Below are 22,500 nucleotides of genomic sequence, written 5' to 3'. Positions count from 1 at the left end.
ATTTGCATTGAAAGAAAATGTAGGAGACTCTCTCGTACACTTGTGACTGCTGTTGCTAAGCAACAACAGTTGTGCAAGATCAAAACGTAGCATTAAGATGCCCCTGCAAAGACCCTGTGCTGTGGCTCTATACTTACTTATTCTGCATCATGTTCATTATTACCCAGTCGGCAGGATAGACATTCTTCCCAATAAGATCCTTGAACATGATAAATGTTTCCATCAGAAAATCCTAAAAAGAAAAAGGTAGCATTTCAAACAAAGATTGCATTAAAAAAAAAAAAATCTGTTTTAAACTGAGATGCCTTAACTTGCTCAGCTAGGAGAAAAAACAAAGTGCTTTTGATGGGTTTCAAGGGAAAGCATCCAGATAATTACAGGCAATACTATTTAAGACACGTACTGCCTAGATTGGACAGTTAACAGTCTTGCATTACAAGCTGTGACAGGGCATGCTGCATACTGGCCTAAAGGCTCTTTTTGTAAACCCACTTGATTCATGTATACTAGACAAGGTTAACTATTCTCTTGAACAGGGGTGGGCAACTCTTGTACTCCATGCCATTCATGTGCTTTCATTATTTCATTGAACCAATTAAAACATCCATCTACTGTAGGCTCTAAACGTTTTCATTATTTTTATAAAAGCTGGAGCAGAATGGCCCTGGAGGATCAGAGCTTCTCCTTCCCATCTCTAAACAGTGTGCAGAGTCTAAATGAAGACGGACTAAAAAAAGAGAATGGGATCTAATTTACATGAATGTACGGATAGTCTGTAGGATATGTCTGTACTTTCCAAAATGAATCGATTATCCTGGAACCTTGTTAAAATATAAGCTCTCGTCCTGGCTGAGCACAAAAGAGAAAAAGAGGAAGTTAAATGTTATGATGTTTGCTACAGATGGCTCCTAGACTGCCCAAAACTGTGTGTGTGTGTGTGTGTGTGGACTCTGATTAAGCAAACGCAGCAGTGTGTGGACTTTATAGGGTAAATAAGGTTACTTTTAAAAGAAACTGAGTATATGATTAAAACATTTTTAGTCATATAACAGTGCAAAACCATACAGAAATATACCATACATGAACTGCTTCTTCCAGCAGCTTCAGTTACTTATTGATAGCTGTACACTTAGTTATTTTAATTTTCAGATAAAATTTGCCTTTAAAATAGGATCCAGATGTTGTAAAGTGAAACTGGAATGCCTTACATTCACAATGCAGCTGGTCTAGTCTAGCATGTATAAACCACATCATTCTACATATCCCACAACATCTTAATCCACAACACTGTCTTTCACAGAGGAGGACCAAAACCTAAAAAACGGATTTGCCCTTCGTCACGTCGGTGACAGTAAATAAATCTCCAACTTACAGATTACTGAAGCATGTGTTCACTTACCACGACATCAGACCTCATCTTCCCAAAGGTGTTGATCAAGTGAGCATAATGATAATCTTCCATCTGTCTTAGGATGGCTGTCATGCTGGCGACAAAGCTGCCCTAGGAGGAAAAGAAAATGTAATCTTGGTGACAAAAATCAATAACATTTGCCTTCTATACTAGAAGGCTTGGCTGGCACTCGTACAGTAAATGAGGGTTAACATCACAATGGAAGATTTTTCTTTTGCTGCCAACACACATACGCCAAAGCAAAAAAGGCTGTATTCTGTATTACCACGGTTTGTAAAATTTCTATTACTTATACAGGTTGGACAAATGCCCTCAAACGCTGCAAACTAATTTTTTTATGACATGATCAGTGGCAACATGCCACAAAATAAAAGCTGGGCAACATGGGCAGACGTGTGACTGATAACCAGTAACTGTTTGGCAGCAGGCAACAAAAATGACTTGAGGAAAAAACTAAATGAGTGCGAAAAACAGCCTCATCAGCATCTTTGCTGATCCTTCCTTTTTTCCCCAAAAGGATTATCTCCAAAAAGTTTAGAAAAGTTGTCAGGACTAAAAGTGGAGGGTTCAATAAAAAGCTTCAGTGGTGAAAAGGTATCTGTAAACAGAGGTGCTTCTAATAATTTGGGTCAACCGATATGAAGTGAGGGAATAGTGGTTTTGAAACTCAGCATTAGCTAAAGGTCGACACCAGCAAATGGATGTAAGGATATCCAAGGAGAAAAACAGCTTTTGTTTCCTGGTGTTTTACAATTGCAATAGCTAGCCTGTCAATTTAAAATACTACTAAATAATTAAAATAAAAATGTATGGTGTTGTAAATGTAAAGGACTTGGGGCTCTATATTGATGCAAAAAAGTAAAGTTATAAAACCAGAAAGAAACCACATAGGAGACAGACGCAGTTATTGTGTTGTTTTATTCCTCTGAGAAATTATTCCTTTACAACATGTCACCAGTTGTTTGAAAAGTAAACTAATAACCAACAATAACAAAATGGAACATAAGAAATGGAGACATGGGTTGCTGTAAAATTAATAATCAGCTCAGTCTGCTCCTAATTTAATAGTCGAATGGAAAACGTTTGAACATTTACGAACTGATTAAAATTGAAATTGAAATACTATATCAAGAGATGTTTCCTCCTACCTCCTACCAGGTTTATACCTTGTTTTGCAAAATACAAAGCTGATATGCTTAGAAAAGCATCCTCTGGGTATTTGTATGCATTTTGCACTACAGAACAGCGAAATTAATAGTGCAAATTAACGAACTGTTAAATTAAAATTTATACTGCTCTACATGTTGATGTTCTCTAGTCCAAGATATGAAGATTTAAGCCCAATATGTGCAATATAGTACAATTGAGAATACACTGTTAAAAAGTCTTTGTCAAAACATTTGTCATCATCCTCTGAGAAAGAGGGGTGATTGTTGGGGCGCGTTTGGCAGGAGCTTCTGTGACCAAGACAGCTCAACTTGCTGATGTTTCACGAGCAACAGTGTCTAAGGTGATGTCGGCATGGAACTTCAAGGGAAAGGCATCATCAGCAAAGGGCAACAGAGTGCGGAAGTGCATACTCCAGGATTGTGATACCCGTGCATTAATTCGAAGAGTAAGGCAAACAGGCGAGCAGCTGCAGATCAATTGACTGCAAATTTCAACATGGGGTGCGAGCAGCCAGTTTCATCAAAAATGGTCCGCCGAGAACTCTACAGAGCGGGATACCATAGTGGCCCAACGCCCTATTAAGTGACTTTACATTGGTGTTTCCATTTTTTTGTCCACTACCTGTATATATAGCTTTTTATGTAGTGTATTTTTACCTTTAAGAAGCCTGACTGAGATCCTATGCAGCCCTGTCAGTTGTTATCATAGATATAGACAGCATGCTTAACTGGTGGCCTGCATAAAACTGCTTTATACTACTGTATAAAACACTAGCGTCTGCACTGCCTTCAATTGGAACCATCTTTAGGGCTACAAATTTTTCCCTTCTTGGGAATACTAAATTCTGTTTCTCAAAAATGGCCAGTTCCATTTTCCCCACTTTTTATCAATGCATTAATAATTAAATCTGGCATTTGAACATAAATATAATGTTGCTAGTTAAAATAAGTAAACTATTGGAGGCTGTGTGGTTCAGTGGTTAAAGAAAAGGGCTTGTAACCAGGAGGTCCCTGGTTCAAATCCCCCCTCAGCCACTGACTCATTGTGTGACCCTGAGCAAGTCACTTAACCTCCTTGTACTCTGTCTTTCGGGTGAGACGTAATTGTAAGTGACTCTGCAGCTGATGCATAGTTCACATACCCTAGTCTCTGTAAGTCGCCTTGGATAAAGGTGTCTGCCAAATAAATAAATAATAATAATGATAAATATCGCCACAATTCTTTTTTAGTTGAGGTTGATATTTATGATAAGAACTTGCGAAAGTTAGTAAACCGAGTGCAAAGATTGTTTCCAGTTACTGCAAAAAAAATGTGCGCATTTTAGCCTTGGAGGGAACGCTGGGAACAAGTCAAGGCCAACATGCTGCCTATCAACATGGAAACAGACATAGAAAGATTATGAGGCTAAAAGGAGAATACCTGCAGCCAAATCCTACGTGATGCATGACACAGTGACAGGACTCCAACTAACGAAAGCCCAAATGAGTATACAATCGTTTCATCAAAATGAGTAAGAATGCATCTCGCATACCACTAATTATATACATATAGGTAATTAGTGCTAGCACGGAAAACAGAGAACAAAAACATCAGCTCTCATCTGGCTTACAGCTGACTTGCCTGGCTGGGCACCACATATACATTTATGGGCAGCAGTGTGGAGTAGTGGTTAGGGCTCTGGACTCCTGACCGGAGGGTCGTGGGTTCAATCCCAGGTGGGGGACACTGCTGCTGTACCCTTGAGCAACTTTACCTAGATTGCTCCAGTAAAAACCCAACTGTATCAATGGGTAATTGTATGTAATAATAATAATAATAATAATAAAATGGATTACACTATAGCTCGAGTGCTTTCTAGCTAAACAGTGGAACTTGACCTATTATGCAGATTTATAATAATAATAATAATAATAATAATAATAATAATAATATCTATTTTTATATAGCACCTTTCATAGTGGGCCACCATCACAAAGCCCTTTACAGAGGTAGGCTGTGAACTGTGCATTATATGCAGACTCAATTACAATAGGACATTGATTTAACATCTCATCCCCAGCACAAGGAGGTTAAGTGACTTGCTCAGAGTCACACAGTGAGTCAGTCAGTGGCAGAGGTGGGATTTGAACCAGTGATCTTCTGGTTACAAGCCCTGGACTTTAACCACTGGACCACACTGCCTCCTATGTGACGATGCAGTTTTTATCGAGAGATCAAAACTGAAAGGTAACCCCTTTACACTTTTTCAATGACTTAACTATTAATACTTTATAGTTATTTCCACATCCTACTTTCTAATGGCTTCTAAAAGCTTTGCCTAAAAGGTATAATTAAAAGGATAGAGGCCTATATAACACAGCTGTGCTAATGCAATAAAGCTTTGAGACATCATTTACATACTGTACCAAAAACCAAACCACTAATCAACCATTCATAAAGGAAAGAAAACAAAGATAGTGCACATACTGCTTAGTCTCTCATTTTCCACTCTGATCCATTAGCGCTGTGTGAGGCTAATGCACTTTAAAAGTAATTGTGATGGAGGTAATTGTCTAATTAATCTGAAAAAGTAACCTTTTCATTATAACCAAGGGATTTAAAATTACACATGACCCTATTGTAGCAAATGCTGTAATAAACTTTTTCTATGCAGCGCGTCCAGTTTGAAACCGAACCAGTAATGTAGTATCAAAACCTCCAGATTTGATAGCCACTGGGGTGGATTTAAAAAGCATTTTCATTTACATAAACAGATGTCAGCCAAGGGAAATCTGCTACTCTCAAAATAGAAATGGTTTACTGATTTCCGTTACTCTTCCCATAATACTAAATATTGACACACTATTTTAATGACTATCTGAGATGCAGAATTATATTTTTTCCTCTCCAAGAACCATGCATGAATTGGGATTTTCAAAATACACCCCCCTCCCCTCCGCACTGAATAAAAGTTATTCTAATGAATTCTCCACATTAAATCTGCCTCCAAATAAATTAGGTTAGAATTTTCCCTTTTAGTCTTTCACTGTCAAACTCCTTGTGAATATGCATTGATGTCCATTTCCAGTCATGTCTGATTGCAACAATCATCCATCAATATAGGCTCAGAAGATTTGCATCATACTGCAAAACATGTACGAAGAAGGATAAAAGCTCTCTGTCTGCATGTGATTTGAATAGCAAGGCCCCCAGATACATACAAACTCATTTTTCTGCTAACAGGCCTTTCACAGTAGAGGACTCAAAAGCGCTAAAGTACTCTGTATTGGTCATAGCGCTGCAGATTAAAATCTAAACCATTCTTCTACTTTACCAGGCAACTACAGCACAGAAAGAGTTTTCTTGGCAGGCAAAGGAAACACAAGGTCTTCTGATTTCTGCTTTCAAATTGGACCATCAATGCTGAAGAACAGTTTGCAGATTAGTAAAATTATTACACAAGATATTTCAACTGAACCATTGCATTTGAAAAAGACAAAACACAGAGTTTGAAGAGCATACACCCAGGTCATCAAGAATGACTAGGCTGTCATTATGAAAGGAAAGGATGACAGTGTAAGGAAAGGGTTTTCAAAAACTTCCACTTTAACCAAATAGTAGTTTATTATTGTGGCAAGACAGTCTAGCCAATGAGGGTATTTTTTTAATCAGAAAACCTCTTTTAACAAACTTAGTTGCAATGTAAATGCAGTACTAAGCTTTGCTGGGTAAAGCCTGTAGATCTCACAGTCCTGTCTCTTTTCAACACGTCTTCCTTATGCTGTAGCAATGCCACAAACACAAGTGATTTAGCATTAACAACCTTTTTGTTTCTCAGGCAACAGGTGACACAAGCACATTTCTTAATAATGGGAAAAACTGAAAAATGTAACCAGTTTCAAAGATTTTAAAATAGTTTGATTTGGGTTAACATATATTTCTGATCCCCTGAGGGATACAAGACTGTGACAGATTTGAAACAAAGACTCCTAGGAATAATAAACTTATCTTTTAATCCTATTTCAAGCATTTAAAACTGCCAACCATGTTTCTTTTAACAGATTTCCATCACTACATTTTCATTCTACGTGAATCAATCATTTATGCACAAGTGTGGGTGCTTGTATGACCTGAAAATAACAGTCTAATTTCTAATTTGCTAAAAAGGATTAACAGACAGAGAGCTGTCAATCATCAGAAAAAGACAGAAATATGTTATTTGTTTCTTCCCTCCAATAGCATAGGTTCTGAAAACTAGAACAAATTTAGAATATCCCCCCCCCCCCCCCCCCCCGACTGACTGTCCTGTTTGAGGTCAATTCCAAGTGTCTTGTTTGAGGTCAATTGGAAGTGTGTATGAATAGCATACTGGTTCAACATCATGTTTATCTGTATTTATTTATTTTGTGCCATAAATATTATTATCACAGAACTGTATTGGTACACTTTGCTAAAATGTGATAATCAGAAGATGATAAATGGAGCTTCGTTCAAAATATAAACCAGGGTTGTACAAAGCTACTTCCTCAAACCTTTAGGTTTTTTTGTTTGTTTTGTTTTGTTTTATGTACCTTGTTCTTAATTGGTATGAACATGATCAGGTTCCTGCAATCTCAGCAATCAATTCCATTTCAAATCTCCAATGAATTAGTTAAGGTAAAACATTTTTCCTCCATGGTTGCCAGTACCTCATCCAGATGGTAATAATCTTAGACTTACAGAATCAAGCAAGACTTGTAATAGGTGAAATCTTCAGAGCAGATTTAGCAAATGAATGATGACACCTGATCAGAAACAGACCTGAAAAAGTTAAATGGTATAAAAGGAAAACAGATGCTTGACAAATCAACAGAAAAATGGTATGTCAGAATTTTAAAATGCCAGTCTTGCAAAAGGGCAATTGTGACCACATATTTGCACACAGGGGTAGTTCCTTTTGTCATGCTGTATACAATTTCAATGTATCTCTTACATAATTTATTTATAGCAAGATATCTCAAGTCCTCTAACATAAATAGCTTCAAAACAGTGTTTCTTCCTCCACTCATAACTCATCTTTCTATTTCAATTACAGCTACTTCAGATCTTTTTAACAGTGTTTGTTGGGGCCTTACACTACACTGGCACTGACACACTGTGTGTTAGTGATGCATTTTTAGTCGTGTTTCAAATAACAGTACTTCAATCCCAAACACTAAAAGGGGGGTGGCTAGCAGTTCTATCACTCACCTGACCGATTCGTACGGTCATACGTAACTACTGTAGAAGCTGTCTGATGATCTTTGTGATAAATGTTTGACCCTAGTTTTATACTGAACTCTACTGCTATATAATTTCAAGTGCAAGTGGGGGTGCATTGATTACAACATTGTATTGGAAGTTTTAGTAATGTGTAGAACACAATGTGCTCCACTTGTATACTACCCTAGCAAAATATACTACACAGAGTAATAACCCGTATAATGCATACCTAGTATACAAGGCGCAATCTGTATATCTTGCACATACATTATCTTAAAGCGGTACATGTTGACTGTAGTAAAACTCAATGAAACAGTGTTAGAATGGCATATCTCATGAAGATAAAACAATGATAGATATATATATATATATATATATATATATATATATAGACACACACACACAATAGAGGGGCTTCAGTGAGTTACAGGAAAATAATTCCATCTAGGGTTTCTGTGACGTCATAAATTACGAGACCGAAGGTAGAGTAATTTATAAACTGTCACAGGAACCCGAGATGGAATTGTTTTCCTGAAACTTACTGAAGTGGCTCATCTATTATGTTTTATGATACATGGATACCCTTGTGATGCTAATATTAAAGACGAGGTTCAGCAGTACAGTTCAGATTTTTTTTTTGGTTTTATTAATTTTTTACAGTAGTGTTTTTCAGTGCTGTACAGACATTCTATGTCGTTATCTGTTTAGTTTCTCTATATTTTCATTTTTTTTATCATTAATGAACATTTCTGTACTGTGGGTGTTGTTGAGTGATTAAAAACAAGACATTTTGTGTTTGAATTGAAGGTGATGGTCTTGAGGAGTCGAATGGGTTAAAGTTCAAGTATATTTTCCTCTACAGGAATGATCACTTTTTGACGTCACTACTGTGGTATTATCACTTTTTTTTTCGAATGGCTCAGTATGCAAATATAGCTTTCATCCATCATCATCTTCAGCCTTTTTCAATCTACTGATGGATGAAGGTCTTCCCAAGATTCTTCCACAAAAGCCTATATGCTGCAACCTTCATTATTATTTTATTTATTTCTTAGCATCCACATTGCTCCGGCGTGTTTCCTAATTTCATCTAGCCATCTCCTGGAGGTCGTCTTCTTGGTCATTTTTTATCTCTTGGGATCCAGTCTAGTATCTCTTTGGTCCAGCGATGGTCTTTTCTTCTTGCTACATGTCCGGCCCTTATAATAACATTGCATACTTTTTTGCGCTCTTATCCATGCATATATATATATATATATATATATATATATATATATATATATATATATATATATATATATACACACACACACTCTGTATAGTATACTATGGTGTTTTCCTACGGTAGTGTACAAGAGGAGCACGTTGTGTTCTACGCATTCCCTCCTGGTTGGCCACCCGTCCGCTCCAGCTCATGCAGCTCCCCTGCCTCCAGAGCCCGCTGCTTCTCCACCCTCGCCCCGCAGTGGTGGAACGACCTGCCTATGGATGTCAGTCCCTGACCACCTTCCGGCGCCTCCCCAAGACACACCTCTTCAGACAACACCTGTAAAACTCAACTCTTCCCTTCTTGACAATATAGCACTCTGCCTTTAATGCACTTTAACTTGCACTTATCTGCTCCCTATTTTACTGTATTTAATCCTGCACTTAATCCAATCTGTAGAATTTTGTATTTCACTTGCACTCATATCTAACCCTGATCTAACTATCAACACTGGTATCTGCTCTTGAACTGCCCAGATATCAAATCATACTGTGTTTTGCATTTGCTCTTATTAGGACTGAAGTTATTGTATTTTGTATCTTGCTCTTAATTGTACTGTAATTCTTGATATGTATTTTTTGTATACAACTTTAAGTCGCCCTGGGTAAGGGCGTCTGCTAAGAAATTAATAATAATAATAATAATAATAATAATACACACACTGTATAGGAGTTGAGTAATTCAGTCTTCTCTCTCACACGGATTTAAATTGCTTCTTATTTTGTTGCATTCCATCAACCAGCCAAACAACAGAGACAATGGAAGCATTCAGATAAGAGGGTAATAAAAGGGGCCATTAAAAAAGCAGGCTCATTGATCACTGCTTAATAACATTGTATTTATTATGAAAGGGTCAAAAGAAGGACTTTCAGATCTGTAGAAAAAAACATCCAAACAAAAACTGACATTCTAATATCTAGGCACTTTATTTTTCCTTCCACTATACGTCAACAGATATTGTATGAGTTGGTAATGTAACATAACAGGTATGTTTCCAATACCTACATTCTATACTATGAATATTTTTTCAGTAAATGCTAAACACATCTGCAGGGTATCGCATCAAGGTACCAAGCATCAAGAACACTCACTTAAAATGCTAACCGACTTGACCAAGTATATTAACTTTTGTAATTAACAAAATTGCTTGTATAATTAAACTCTCTGGTTCATTGGTTTAGTCATAACAGGAAAGCCTAATATGCATGTCTAATTAGCAGTACATATTAGAAAGAGCAATGGCCTTAAGATTCAAGGACTGCTTAAAAACACTGTTTAAGAATTAAACATTTAGGGCATTAAAGAATGCAGTGATCAACACCTCAGTGTCTACAGTAAAAAACACACAATGTCCTACCAGACCACCATTACCCTCTCCACGCTACCTATATAATGAGTGATCGGCATGCATTGAAACCATGACATTCACAATCGCGTTTTCAACATGGGATGGTTTAGGATAACAGTGTATTATTGCCATCCTTCGGACGAGACTTAAAACTGAGGTCTTATTGTAAGTGACTCTGCAGCAGCAGTTATGATGCACAGTTCACCCCTAAGTCTCTAAGTCACTTTGGATAAAAGCATCTGCTAAATGACTAAATTATATTCATTTAGGTGGCATGAACAGTGCAAATGAGGGTTTCTGATGGAACCTGCCAATTCAGCAGTTCTGAATATTAGTGCATGATTTATATCCATACTACTGTTTGAATCATACACTAGGGCTATATAGATTTTTGACAAACTCTAAATGTTCAACACAGGCCCAATGTTTGTTCAGACACTGAATGTTTTACACCTGAAATTAATCCACTTATGTCAGTAGTTTTCTTTTTTTTTTTTTTTTTTTAATTACTTTATGCATTACTTAGCGCCTTGGTAAACTCAACCTCCACTTAACATTACAATAAAAGCACCAAGTTGGTCAATTTGACCGATTTGGGCTTTGAAATTTTAATTGCTCTGCGTTCTGGAATGTAATGCGCATGCCCGTTTGCGACTTTTCCTAAATATATGCATTAGATATACTGACGACGTTTGAGCCACATATTTGTAAGAAATTGATAATTCTAAGCACATTTACCTAGAAGAGCCAAAACCAGTAATTTTAACCGGTTATTTCAATCCATATTTATCAAATATAGCCTATAATCCTGTCTGTCCTTTTCAATACAATCACCTGTCCTTTTCAATACAATCAGTCCCGTGATCAAGTGGCATCTACCTGTCTACATTCTTTGAGTGCTTGAAAAACATGCCTCTGAGTTATAGGTACCCCCCTGTGTATAGCATTGCAGGTTTACTCTTACAACTATTATTATTATTATTATTATTATTATTATTATTATTATTATTATTATTATTTATTTCTTAGCAGACGCCCTTATCCAGGGCGACTTACAATCGTAAGCAAATACATTTCAAGTATCACAATACAAGTAATAATACAATTAAGAGCAAGATAAATACAATGACTTTGGTTCAAGCAAGTACAAGTGTGACAAAATACGATTCAATAATACAGCAGATAACAGCGTCAGTGATATGATTAAATACAAAATACTACAGATTAAGCACTTGGCAGATTACAGTACTCTGAAGTACAGGATTAAATGCAGTAAAATAGGGGGCAGATAAGAGCAAGTAAAGCACATTTAAGGAAGGGTGATAAGTGTCCAGGGGGAAAAAAAGAAGAGTTCTACAGGTGCTGTCTGAAGAGGTGAGTCTTGAGGAGGCACCGGAAGGTGGTCAGGGACTGGGCAGTCCTGACATCTGTAGGAAGGTCATTCCACCACTGCGGGGCGAGGGTGGAGAAGGAGCGGGTTCTGGAGGCAGGGGAGCGTAGAGGAGGTAGAGCCAGTCTTCTAGTGCAGGCGGAGCGGAGAGGTCGAGTGGGGGTGTAGGGAGAGATGAGGGTCTGGAGGTAGCTGGGTGCAGTCTGGTCAAGGCATCTGTAGGCTAGTTCTATACTGAGATTGAGTGGGCATACTCACAGAGTGATACACCGAAAATAAAAATGGCTCAGAGATGGAGAATGAGAGCATGTTCTAGAAATGCTACACGCAGTGGATGAAGATAACTCTGATGCAGGGGTCATCAGTGACACTGGGAATAACAGCGACCATTCATGGGTTATAGAAATGAGCCACTCTGAAAGCAGCAGTGAGGACAGCGCTACAGAATTGCCAACCGCCCTTCCTTTAACAGGACCAACCAAGTGCCGAGGCATATGGATTTTATAATTGTGATTATTTGTAATCTGGATAAATGTAATCCAGCAGTGACATTTTCAGAAAAAATGGACCAAAACAATCCAGATAAAAGTAATCTCGATCACAAAACATAGGATTACAAAATCCGGATCACTTTGATCTAGGTTACACGTTTTGAAAAATCAGCCGCTGGCTTCCACCTTATTCCAAAAAATAAATCAATACCAAGAAACCATCCTGTTTTCATTACTGCCATGGAATACATTATTTGTAAGGCAATAAGAGATTTTTACACAGTATTTTTCTTAACACACATTTCAGCCTTTGAGGATATACAATATCAAACAGTTTCTGTTTATCCTCCTCTGACTAAATACAAGTCAAGTGATTTCTCATTTGGCACTTTGTACCCAAGTATTCAGTATTGCTGTAACACTTTGTCTATGTATGTTCAAATGTATTGCAACTACCTTGCTTAGCAATGGTTTGCACAGCCAAATCAGATTCTAGCAATAATATGCTATGTACACAGATGTTCACACAGTTGCTGAAAGAATGTCTTTTTCACTTGAGTTCATGTAAAACCACAAAGGGAAGCTATCACTCATATGTCATAACAGATTGTAATTTAGTGACATACACACTATACAAATACATAAATGATGACAAAAGATATGAAAAAAGGACAAACCATAAGGATACACAAACAATAATTCTGACAAAAGCACATTTGTCATTTCTATCGTTTAAAACATCCAGTTCAATCCTCCTCTCTGGAAAACAAGCTGACAATTGAAAAACCTGAAATTCTCTCTCCCGTTTGTATTGTTTCATTTTTTTTCAAGCTCAGGATTTCACTTCATTGATGGCTAGCCAGACTGAATAAAGACGTAGACTGTTTGCCAACAAACATGCTTTCTTTCATGCAAATCAAAGCCAGGGGTCGAGTTTAGCAGTTCAATGAAATGTTACCCAATGTCAATACAGCAATACAATTTATTCCAATTACTAAAAGGATGGTGTATGCCAATAGTTTGTTTCCCTTTTTTTTTTTTTATTGATCACTAACAAACTAGGAAGCAAATTGCTGGGATAGTCCGTGCAATACAATGTGTATTGACACAAGAACAAAAATAAACCAACCTATTTTTATTATGGCTGTGGAAGGCTAAAATACTGATCAACCTTTATTTATCCCCACAGGGGTTATATTGGAGGTGGGCATATGTACGTATATGTCCAATTGTATTATAAAATGTTACTTTTTTGTGTGTATACAGTGGGTATAGGTCATGGTGATCTACATTTTCATGTTGCCGATAGCTCACGACCGCCTTGTTTTCAAGGGCACTCTTTGAAATCGCATACTGTTATTACAGGAAGGTTGATAAACAAGAAACCCACATTTTGTCAATTAATGCTGCACTAAGAAGCACTCAGAGAAGAGTTTCTCTTCACCTGATCCAAGAGACACTCACCTCCAATTAGAGCTTTCGACTGTCATAAATCCTCTCCCCACTCCAGGGTGAGCTGTCTTTAATCTTTTTCTTTAATCCAATTAAGGAATCATATTGATGATATGGCAGCGCCAGGCACGTTGTTGACATATACACCCACACCATCCTCAAACAACACAAAAACTTTTTTTGTTGTTTAAAACTGTTTGGTTTTTTTTTTGTAAATTTAGATTTATTATTTGGAGTTTCATTTACCAGAAAATGAACTTTCTAAGGATTAAAATAATTGCTTGGTTATTATTTATATATATATATATATATATATATATATATATATATATATATATATATATATATATATATATATATATATATATATTTTTTTTTTTTTTTAATAGTATGGAATGATTTGAATTTATACAACACTCAGGTTCATTCCAACCAATAGCAGCACTGATAGCGACAGCAGAAATCCAACCCAAACCATGCAGTTATACTGCTAAATTATAGCCATGAAGTTATACTACTGCCCTGGATGAAATCTGCCTTCAATCTTTCAACATGAATACGAACAATATCCAAGAAACAAAAGTATGACGACTTCTCCTTGTGATAATACTGCACAATAGTTAAAAAAAGCTGTTCTGAACTGTGATTGGATGAGTATCATTTCCTGTGGAATCTGTCATTAAATTAGGTACCAGTCTCGGTAGGTTTAAAGAATGTTGCAGATTTCATTTCTCTATGCAGAAAAAAAAAATGATGTCTGTGGAAAACAAGATACACTCTTGTGCATAAAAAAATTTAGTGCTGCTTGGCTGTCATGGCAGTATAGTAAAGAAACCTATTTTCTACCCTAATTATCTTATTACACTTAGTGGCTTGTCTCAACAAATTCACATTATAATTTGCTGCCCATAACCCATCTAAAATATTCACTCATTAGCTCATTTAAACTATTAAGCCCAGAACAGAATGAGCTTTAATCTTAACAACTAAAATCAAGATTATCAAGTTTAGCAATAAAAAAAATCCATTGGACTAAATTAAATGTTAGTTGTAGAGGCAGTAGACATTTATTTGTAAATGCATTTGTTAAATATGAGACTTTCCAGGTTGTTTAAAGATCACAGGGGAAAAGAGGTTATGAAAACAAAGCCCAAACATATGTAAGAAAATGTGACACTTACAAAGTTATTAATGTAATTCTGCAATCTTTGATTCTTAATCTATTTATTATTTCAGCCATCCAGAGTACAGATATCACCACGTGATAGAAAAAGAAAAAAGTTTAACCTCTCTGCTTTGTCTCCTTGTGTCTGGACAGATCTCCATGGAAACTAGGGTAATTAACAAGAAAACAGAATAAAGTTAAACTTTGTGTATGTTTTATTGCGTTCAATGTACTTGAGCCGAGCACCACAAAGGAACAGCATATAAAAACTGGAGCGCCCCAGCTGGTGCTGTTATGATTATGGTTGGGTATTTCTCAAGAAACAAAAATCTAAATAAAACCATTTTAGTAAATCTTAAAAGAGACTAAGGGGCTTTGATTTTGTTTAATTTCTTAACATAAAACATGAACACATTTGGAATATTTGCAATGAATCACAAAATGAAGGCCTGCATTGAAAGGAGTACTTCAGGAACATATTGGTGGTATATACCACAAAATGTGAATACTGTATAATGAAAATACTGTGAATACTGTATAATAAAGTGAATATATAGTTCTTAATATTTGTGCATGATTGCCTCTTTGTGTGATTCCTTTATTCACATTACATATACCCTGTAAGAATAAAGAGCTAGGAGTAAACCTACTCCCTTATCTACTGAAAGTTTAGTTCAATTCTGATGAGGGGCCTAGGATACATCTATAAATTCAAAACCAATGTGGTTGAGGGTAGTCTGTAGAGTCTGAAAAAAACAGCATTTCAGGAACAATGTCTTACAACACTAGAGTTCATATAATGTAAAGTAAATGTGATTATTTTAATGATGTTCACAGTGCTCACAATAACTGCTATTTAATAGTAGTTTACTCCCATCCTACCACCATCACCCAAGCGACTGACCTGATGGCAGACTCGAGAGCTATAGAGAGGCTTGTGACTCACCTAACCCAGTGGCATTAAAGACACCTTTTCACTCTAACCCTAGCCTGACAATAAGAGATGGCATTCACATTGATAACGCTGTGAGCCACCCACAACCATAACCACGAACGTAAAAGCCTGCATCATCCACAATACAATAGTTCCCAGCGCAACAAGGTCTCTTGTCAGAAAGGAGGAGAAAGGGAACACAAATAATTACATGTGCCGTTTTAGATTGCCTCTGGCTGTTTTGTTCTGTTTTTTTTTTATTGTATTTTTGTTAATATAATGTCATACAACTGTGAATAAATACATTAGATAAGGACTACTGACCAGCATGTATAAATTATAGTACCGGCTTCTTGGTGCTTTTCATATTTCTTAACAAAGCCTATTGACTTCCAGTAAATATGTGACAACTGTACAGCATTTATTGATTTTCAATTGAAATGTACTGGTCCTTATTGAAAATCTGGTGAAAAAAGGATGGGTGAATAAATAGCATTTATTCCTGATAATGAGGTGGTTTACTAGGAAACAATCTATGACAGAGAAACCACATCAGACTTTTACAATGATTTAAACACAGGTGTCAGATCTTAATACCACCACCACCACCCTAACAGTAAAATTATTGTATGTAGTAATGCTATTAAGTGAGGAAAACACCAGCTGGATAAATACAGGTTAAAGAGTGGCGGTGCTTATACCCATGACTGTTTGAATCATTAAAATAGGACTCCAAATCTCTCCAGACTCCAAAGCAATATTTATTTACAGCCTGACAATGTTTTTTTGTGTGCTTTTTTCAAGTTTAAAGGAAATACTGAAGTCAGTATGTTAAATGTTAACCTTAATTTGCCTAAACATGCCTTGGTAGTATTTTACAAGCCCAATTGGGGTGCAGCATTTTGGCCTCTTGTGGGATTTCTACTTCTTCAATTCCACACACACTGTACATGCCAACTCTTCTGAAAGACCTTGGAGCCTCCAGGGTTTAGTGATGCCTCCTTGATCATCTAACCGAAGGAAAAATCTCCCCAAAATGTAACCAAATCATTTAATTCTTAAGCCTTGCCCCCTGAGCTTTAATCAAAATCCACCCACCCACTGTACCGCAAAATAGCAAAGAGAGGTTAAGCCAACCGTTTAGAAAATCCCTCAGATGCCGCCCAGTTTGTATACACTATGACTGGAGACTTAAATGCAAGCAGAAGTCAGAATCAGGCAGTGATAAATTAGTTGGCAGACAGACACATTTTTGATTTAGGATACCCCCCCCATATCAGCATTTTCATTGTTTTTGTATGTTAGTAGCTTATTGATCCCAGAATCTCTTCAAGCAGCTTCTTGAAGGATCCCAGTGTGTCAGCTTCAACAACATTACTGGGGAGTTGGTTCTCCCCAGTGTGTAAAAAAGTGCCTCCTATTTTCTGTTCTGAATGCCCCTTTATCTAATCTCCATTTGCGACCCCTGGTCCTTGTTTCTTTTTTCAGGTCGAAAAAGTCTCCTGGGTCGACATTGTCAATACCTTTTAGAATTTTGAATGCTTGAATCAGATCACTGCATAGTCTTCTTTGTTCAAGACTGAATAGATTCAATTCTTTTAGCCTGTCTGCATACGACATGCCTTTTAAACCCGGGATAATTCTGGTCACTCTTCTTTGCACTCTTTCTAGAGCAGTAATATCCTTTTTGTAATGATGTGACCAGAACTGAACACAATATTCTAGGTGAGGTCTTACTAATGCATTGTAGAGTTTTAACATTACTTCCCTTGATTTAAATTCAATACTTTTCACAATATATCTGAGCATCTTGTTGGCCTTTTTTATAGCTTCCCCACATTGCCTAGATGAAGACATTTCTGAGTCAACAAACTCCCAGTGCTTCACAGTATTATTATATATTCCCTTTTATCAAAAGATACATTCCGTGCATGGACATAATTCAAACACTCTTGGGTGCACCCTTAACCAGTATTCCAGATATAGCACATATAAATGTACTGCATGCGACAATACTTTGCTGTTGAAAGACATACTTGATTTGAGCCCCAAGCTAATGTCTGCAACAAACAACCAGTAACTACTGCAGCAACTCAGGTGGATATGACATAAGCTTGGGCAGAGGCTACAGAGTGTGTCTGCCATTAAAGAGAAAATGACCATGGTCAAAACAGGTCAGCTGTGTACCTTGTGTCAAATCTATCAACATAGTCTCGAAAATGTCAACAGCATTAAACAGACTGTGATAATCCAACTGGAAACCAATTTTAATATCAAAACTAAATCTACATGCAATGTACAAAGGTAGTAGGCAATGAAAAGGGAAGGATAATCATTTTCCTTGTAAGCATGACAGTAAGAAAGCTGAATACAGAAATGGTTTCTAAGACGAGACATCTCTGATGGGGAAAAAAGCCTCATTAAAAATATTTTAATTAGGACAAGCGGGGCACTTGTACTTAGCAGCGGCTACTGCTGCGTTACCAGTTAATCCAGGGTTGGAATGTATTGCATGGACACTGGTGTTAAATTCAAGGCAGACACAGTGATATAAAATATTCACGCTTTTATCTACACTGGCACAGGAAAAAGGTGAAACAACCTGAATAAGTTGGTCTGGTTTGCAACTGGGATTCGACTTGACCCAACACAAGCCTTACTTGACAATTATTGCTTCAAAAACGAGTTCTTGCATCCTAAAACAGTACTAAAAAAAGTACCGCGTTTAACCCTCTTGTGGTAAATATACCGGCATCATTATCTATTGAAAGAGAAAGCAAACATTAAAAGAGTAGTAAGGCAAGGACGCAATGCTGATAAAAAAAAAAACGGCCAGTTGCAAAAGCCAATTGCAGAAAAATGTGTGTCTACGGGCCTATAGGTAAGGAACAAAAAAGTGACCTTACTACTTACAGCCACAGAATTGATTTTCTTCCAACATTCATGGAAGCCTGCCAAAAATATTCAGCTGGGCATATGAATAAAATGTACAAAGTTGTTTAAATTTGCTCCTGATTTGATTGTTTCTTTTATCCCCTCTGGAAAAGGTATTATAATATAAGAGTAAATGGCATCTCTGATCAAGTGGTTTGTAAACATTAATTAAAATTCTCACAGGCTGAAAGCTGACCTTGTGAACAGTTCCAATCCATCTTTGGTAGACAAGTCTGTGGTTTGGAATATACAAGTATGTGGTCCATGTTGTGGCATACTGCTGTATATAGTTACATCCCTGCTCTAAATACTACACACAACATAAACTACCATAGAACACCAATCTAAATTAGTTACAAGCCTCACAACACTGTATCTGGGCTTACTTTAATGTAATATAGAATACACTTTATTTTCCTCATGTAGCCCAGTAAGGTACCAATCTTAGCCCTAATTAAATTGTACAATCTCCTCTGCATGTAATTGTAATTTAGGTCAATACTGCAATGAACTGGAGGATGTCCCAACATCTTCCAATGCAGTACAGAATCAGCTTATAAAAAGAGTGCAGCATAAGTGCTTTAGTTATAGTATATGGAAAATAAAACAAATAAAATGAAAAGGACACTCTTCCTTTCAAACAGGGGGCACCATGAAGGCCTATTAACATGGGGGCGTTGTAGAATATTGTTTTTAAAACCTTCAAAAGGAAAAAACAAAAATGCACAAAAACACAATAAAATACTTCAAACCCCTTTGAAATGAATCACCTTATTAACCTCACTACAAGCATGTCCCCAACAAAATTAAAATGGCTGACAAAAGAAAAAGAACAGTACTTGTTCTAGCTGAAAAACTACTGAATGGTTGGAAAAGGCTCAACGTGCTTTCAACTTGCTAAAGAGTATGGTTTGGGAAAGTCAACAATTACTGACACAAACTGCAAATCTTGAGAAATTCTCGAGTACCATGGAATCAAACACCGCCACAAAACTGCAAAGAACTACGCGACTCTGTCAAGCCAATGTGAGAGAAAATGATTGTACATGTGGTTCATGCAAGAAAGGGAAAAACTCAGATTTCAGGACCAGTAGACAGGACATGGCATCGGGCAGCTTTGCTTAGCAGGGGAAAAATACAACAGATACGCGGATACAACAGAGTTAGAACCTTTTCGGCAGAAAATGCTTCAGTATAACAATGAGGAAACACAGTGTTTGCGGCTATGAGAGGAATGGTTAAATAAGACTTTACAAACTATTTCTACGTTCCCCAAGCTGTCTGGATGACCAGGCTTCTACTGTACTTCCAAATCCATGATTGTTCTCTTTTTCCAGTCCAGTATTCTCTTATATTTGATCTTAACACCTGGATCCGTAGCACAATTTTAAATTATGTGCATCTATCCAGTGATCCGCCTACATCCTAATCTTTTTTTAATTAAGAATCAGCAGAATTTTGCAACTGGAAATGTTTCTCCAGAGTTAATGCAGTGATTTACAAAGACAAATACATGAAAAGGAATGCATGCGGTAAGAAATCGATTGTGCCCATTTTCACGTGAAGCATTTAAAAGATCCCTTCTTGAATGTAGCAAAAAAAGTGTGCATTTGAGAAGAATTTCAACCATGATACAATCCACCATGTGAAAAGCAATGCATTTCCAAGTACCACTGTATTCACACAGCATACACTCAATCTCTGATCATTTGAGGTTTTGTTCAAAAGAAAAACAGCATTAATGAAATGCTAAAGTAAACTACCATCATTCCAATATAAACAAAATGCACCCTACAGTATCTATACAGGTTCCTTGTGAAAAGACCAACTTTTATTGCATTAGATGCATGCTAAAGTTAAATGTTTTAGTGATTTTTACACAAGTAATAGGTGAGAAATCCTACCCATACACAAGTTCAAACATTACACCTTGAATGCCACAGCCAAGCGAATAAGTCAATAAACAAGATCGCTGGGAGATTTTTTTTTCCTTGATTAATGAATTCATGAAACCCCCCCCCAGTTTGGATAAGATTGAGGTAATGTTTTTTTTTTTACTTCTTCTCTTGATTACTGACTCTTCTCTCTTCCTCTTTACATATACAGGCTATTTGCATTCCGCTTAACTGTGTTTTATTTATTCTTTGTAAAAGTGATATAAATGCTGATTAAAGTGTATAATGATTACTTAATATTGCTAAAGAGCACTCTTTAGCAGTGTATAACTTTTCACACTGCCAAAGGCATAAGATTCTATGATAATACACAGCTGCCTGAATGATATTACTGTAAAACTCTCAAGACATGCTTAAGTATAACATGCTTAAGTGTATTCTTCGTTTGTGAGTTTAGTTCATCATAAAAGCACAAAAGGTACGCTAGGCAAATATAAAGATTTGCCAGGAAGGAATTCAAATCTCATGCTGTATTCCAAACCTGAGCATTGACCTATTTAATGTCATTGGAGATGCAGCAATATGAAAAGAATTTCTTTTAGCAGACTGGCTAATGATGGTGCAGCTCCCCATTGACTATGCTGATGAATGGTTGCCCACACAATACAGCAAAGTGCGTCAGCTGAAGCAGAGAGAAGGTCTCTCCACAATTAAATAAAAACAAACATCTCACGCCAAATCAGTAGCATATACCGAGCACTGCAAAAAAAAAAAAAAACTGTGCACAGGACTTAATTGCATTCTAATGCAATAGGCTGTGGAGTTATTCTTAACTGCTCTATCACACTGTAGACCTCCTTTGGATGAGCAAATAGCTTTGCAACTAAAAAGGTTAATGTGGACTATAGACAATAGTTGCATACAGTGTTGTGCAATATGATTCTCTAGCACATAGGACACTGCATCAGTGTAAAATTACTGGCTATGGTTTAAAAAAAAACAAAAAAACACATGCCACTTTGTATTACCCATATTTTAAGCTTACAGTGTGTCCATTTTCAGGGAGATGAATACTGGTATGAACTAAACATCCTTATTAGAACCTCCTTTGACAGTCACTGCAAGAAGAATATGGTTGAAAAGCACAGAAGCACATCAGTAAACTCCAATACATTGCTTCTACAGAAGCCAGTCAATACATGGGAGATTGTGCTCATATAGCATGGGAGTCACTGAGATGCCTTGAGTGAACTATTGTTTCACAAGCCAATTCAAGTCAAAATCGGGTATTGATACATTTTCCATTTCTGCGGTACCGACATTCTCCATCTGGAATCATACTTTATTAAAAAAATTACTGAATTGTTCCAGATTTTCCTAAGACTGTTATTCATGCTCAGAAGAGCAGATCTTTTTGCTTGCGTTTCCAAAATCCTGTGTACTGTAGAACCCTCCAGCCTGTATGTCGCCCTGGATAAGGGCGTCTGCTAAGAAATAAATAATAATAATAATAATAATAATTTGAATCTAACAGCAACGCTGGTGAACAAAATGCCTCTAGTGCTGCTTTTGAAAAGATTAAAGCTGAGATTCTTCAGAATAAAATTAAAACAAAGAACAACAAACATGCCACAAGAATGAACGACATCATAAATGTGCAGGGACGACGCATTCCTCCCCTTGATCTTAACATTTTTGTTCATTGTACAGCAGAGTAAAATAATAATAATAACAAAAAGCTTAGAAAACATTCTGTAGGCAAGGATGATACTGCGCTATGCTCCAAGGTCTTATCCCAACCAATTCCAGTTGGGGGTAATTCC

The 22,500-nt window shown here is 36.8% G+C and overlaps 1 protein-coding gene across 4 annotated transcripts in view; it reads right to left on the bottom strand.

Annotated features, from left to right (window-relative positions):
- LOC117418396 (dedicator of cytokinesis protein 1) overlaps window positions 1-22,500 on the bottom strand; it is a 198,132-nt gene that overhangs the window by 73,986 nt on the left and 101,646 nt on the right. For all 4 annotated transcript variants that reach the window (XM_058985202.1, XM_058985203.1, XM_058985204.1 and 1 more), the window contains exons 28-29: window positions 1,400-1,501; window positions 138-232 (exon numbers count right to left, since the gene is read on the bottom strand). In XM_058985202.1, coding sequence (XP_058841185.1) covers window positions 138-232; window positions 1,400-1,501 — 197 coding nt within the window. The remainder of the gene's footprint in view (window positions 1-137; window positions 233-1,399; window positions 1,502-22,500) is intronic.

This window comes from Acipenser ruthenus, chromosome 13, assembly GCF_902713425.1.
Source record: "Acipenser ruthenus chromosome 13, fAciRut3.2 maternal haplotype, whole genome shotgun sequence".
Taxonomy (NCBI): Eukaryota; Metazoa; Chordata; class Actinopteri; order Acipenseriformes; family Acipenseridae; genus Acipenser; species Acipenser ruthenus.
The sequence above is the reverse complement of the archived record's forward strand: the minus strand, read 5'-3'. Positions and strand labels throughout refer to the sequence as shown.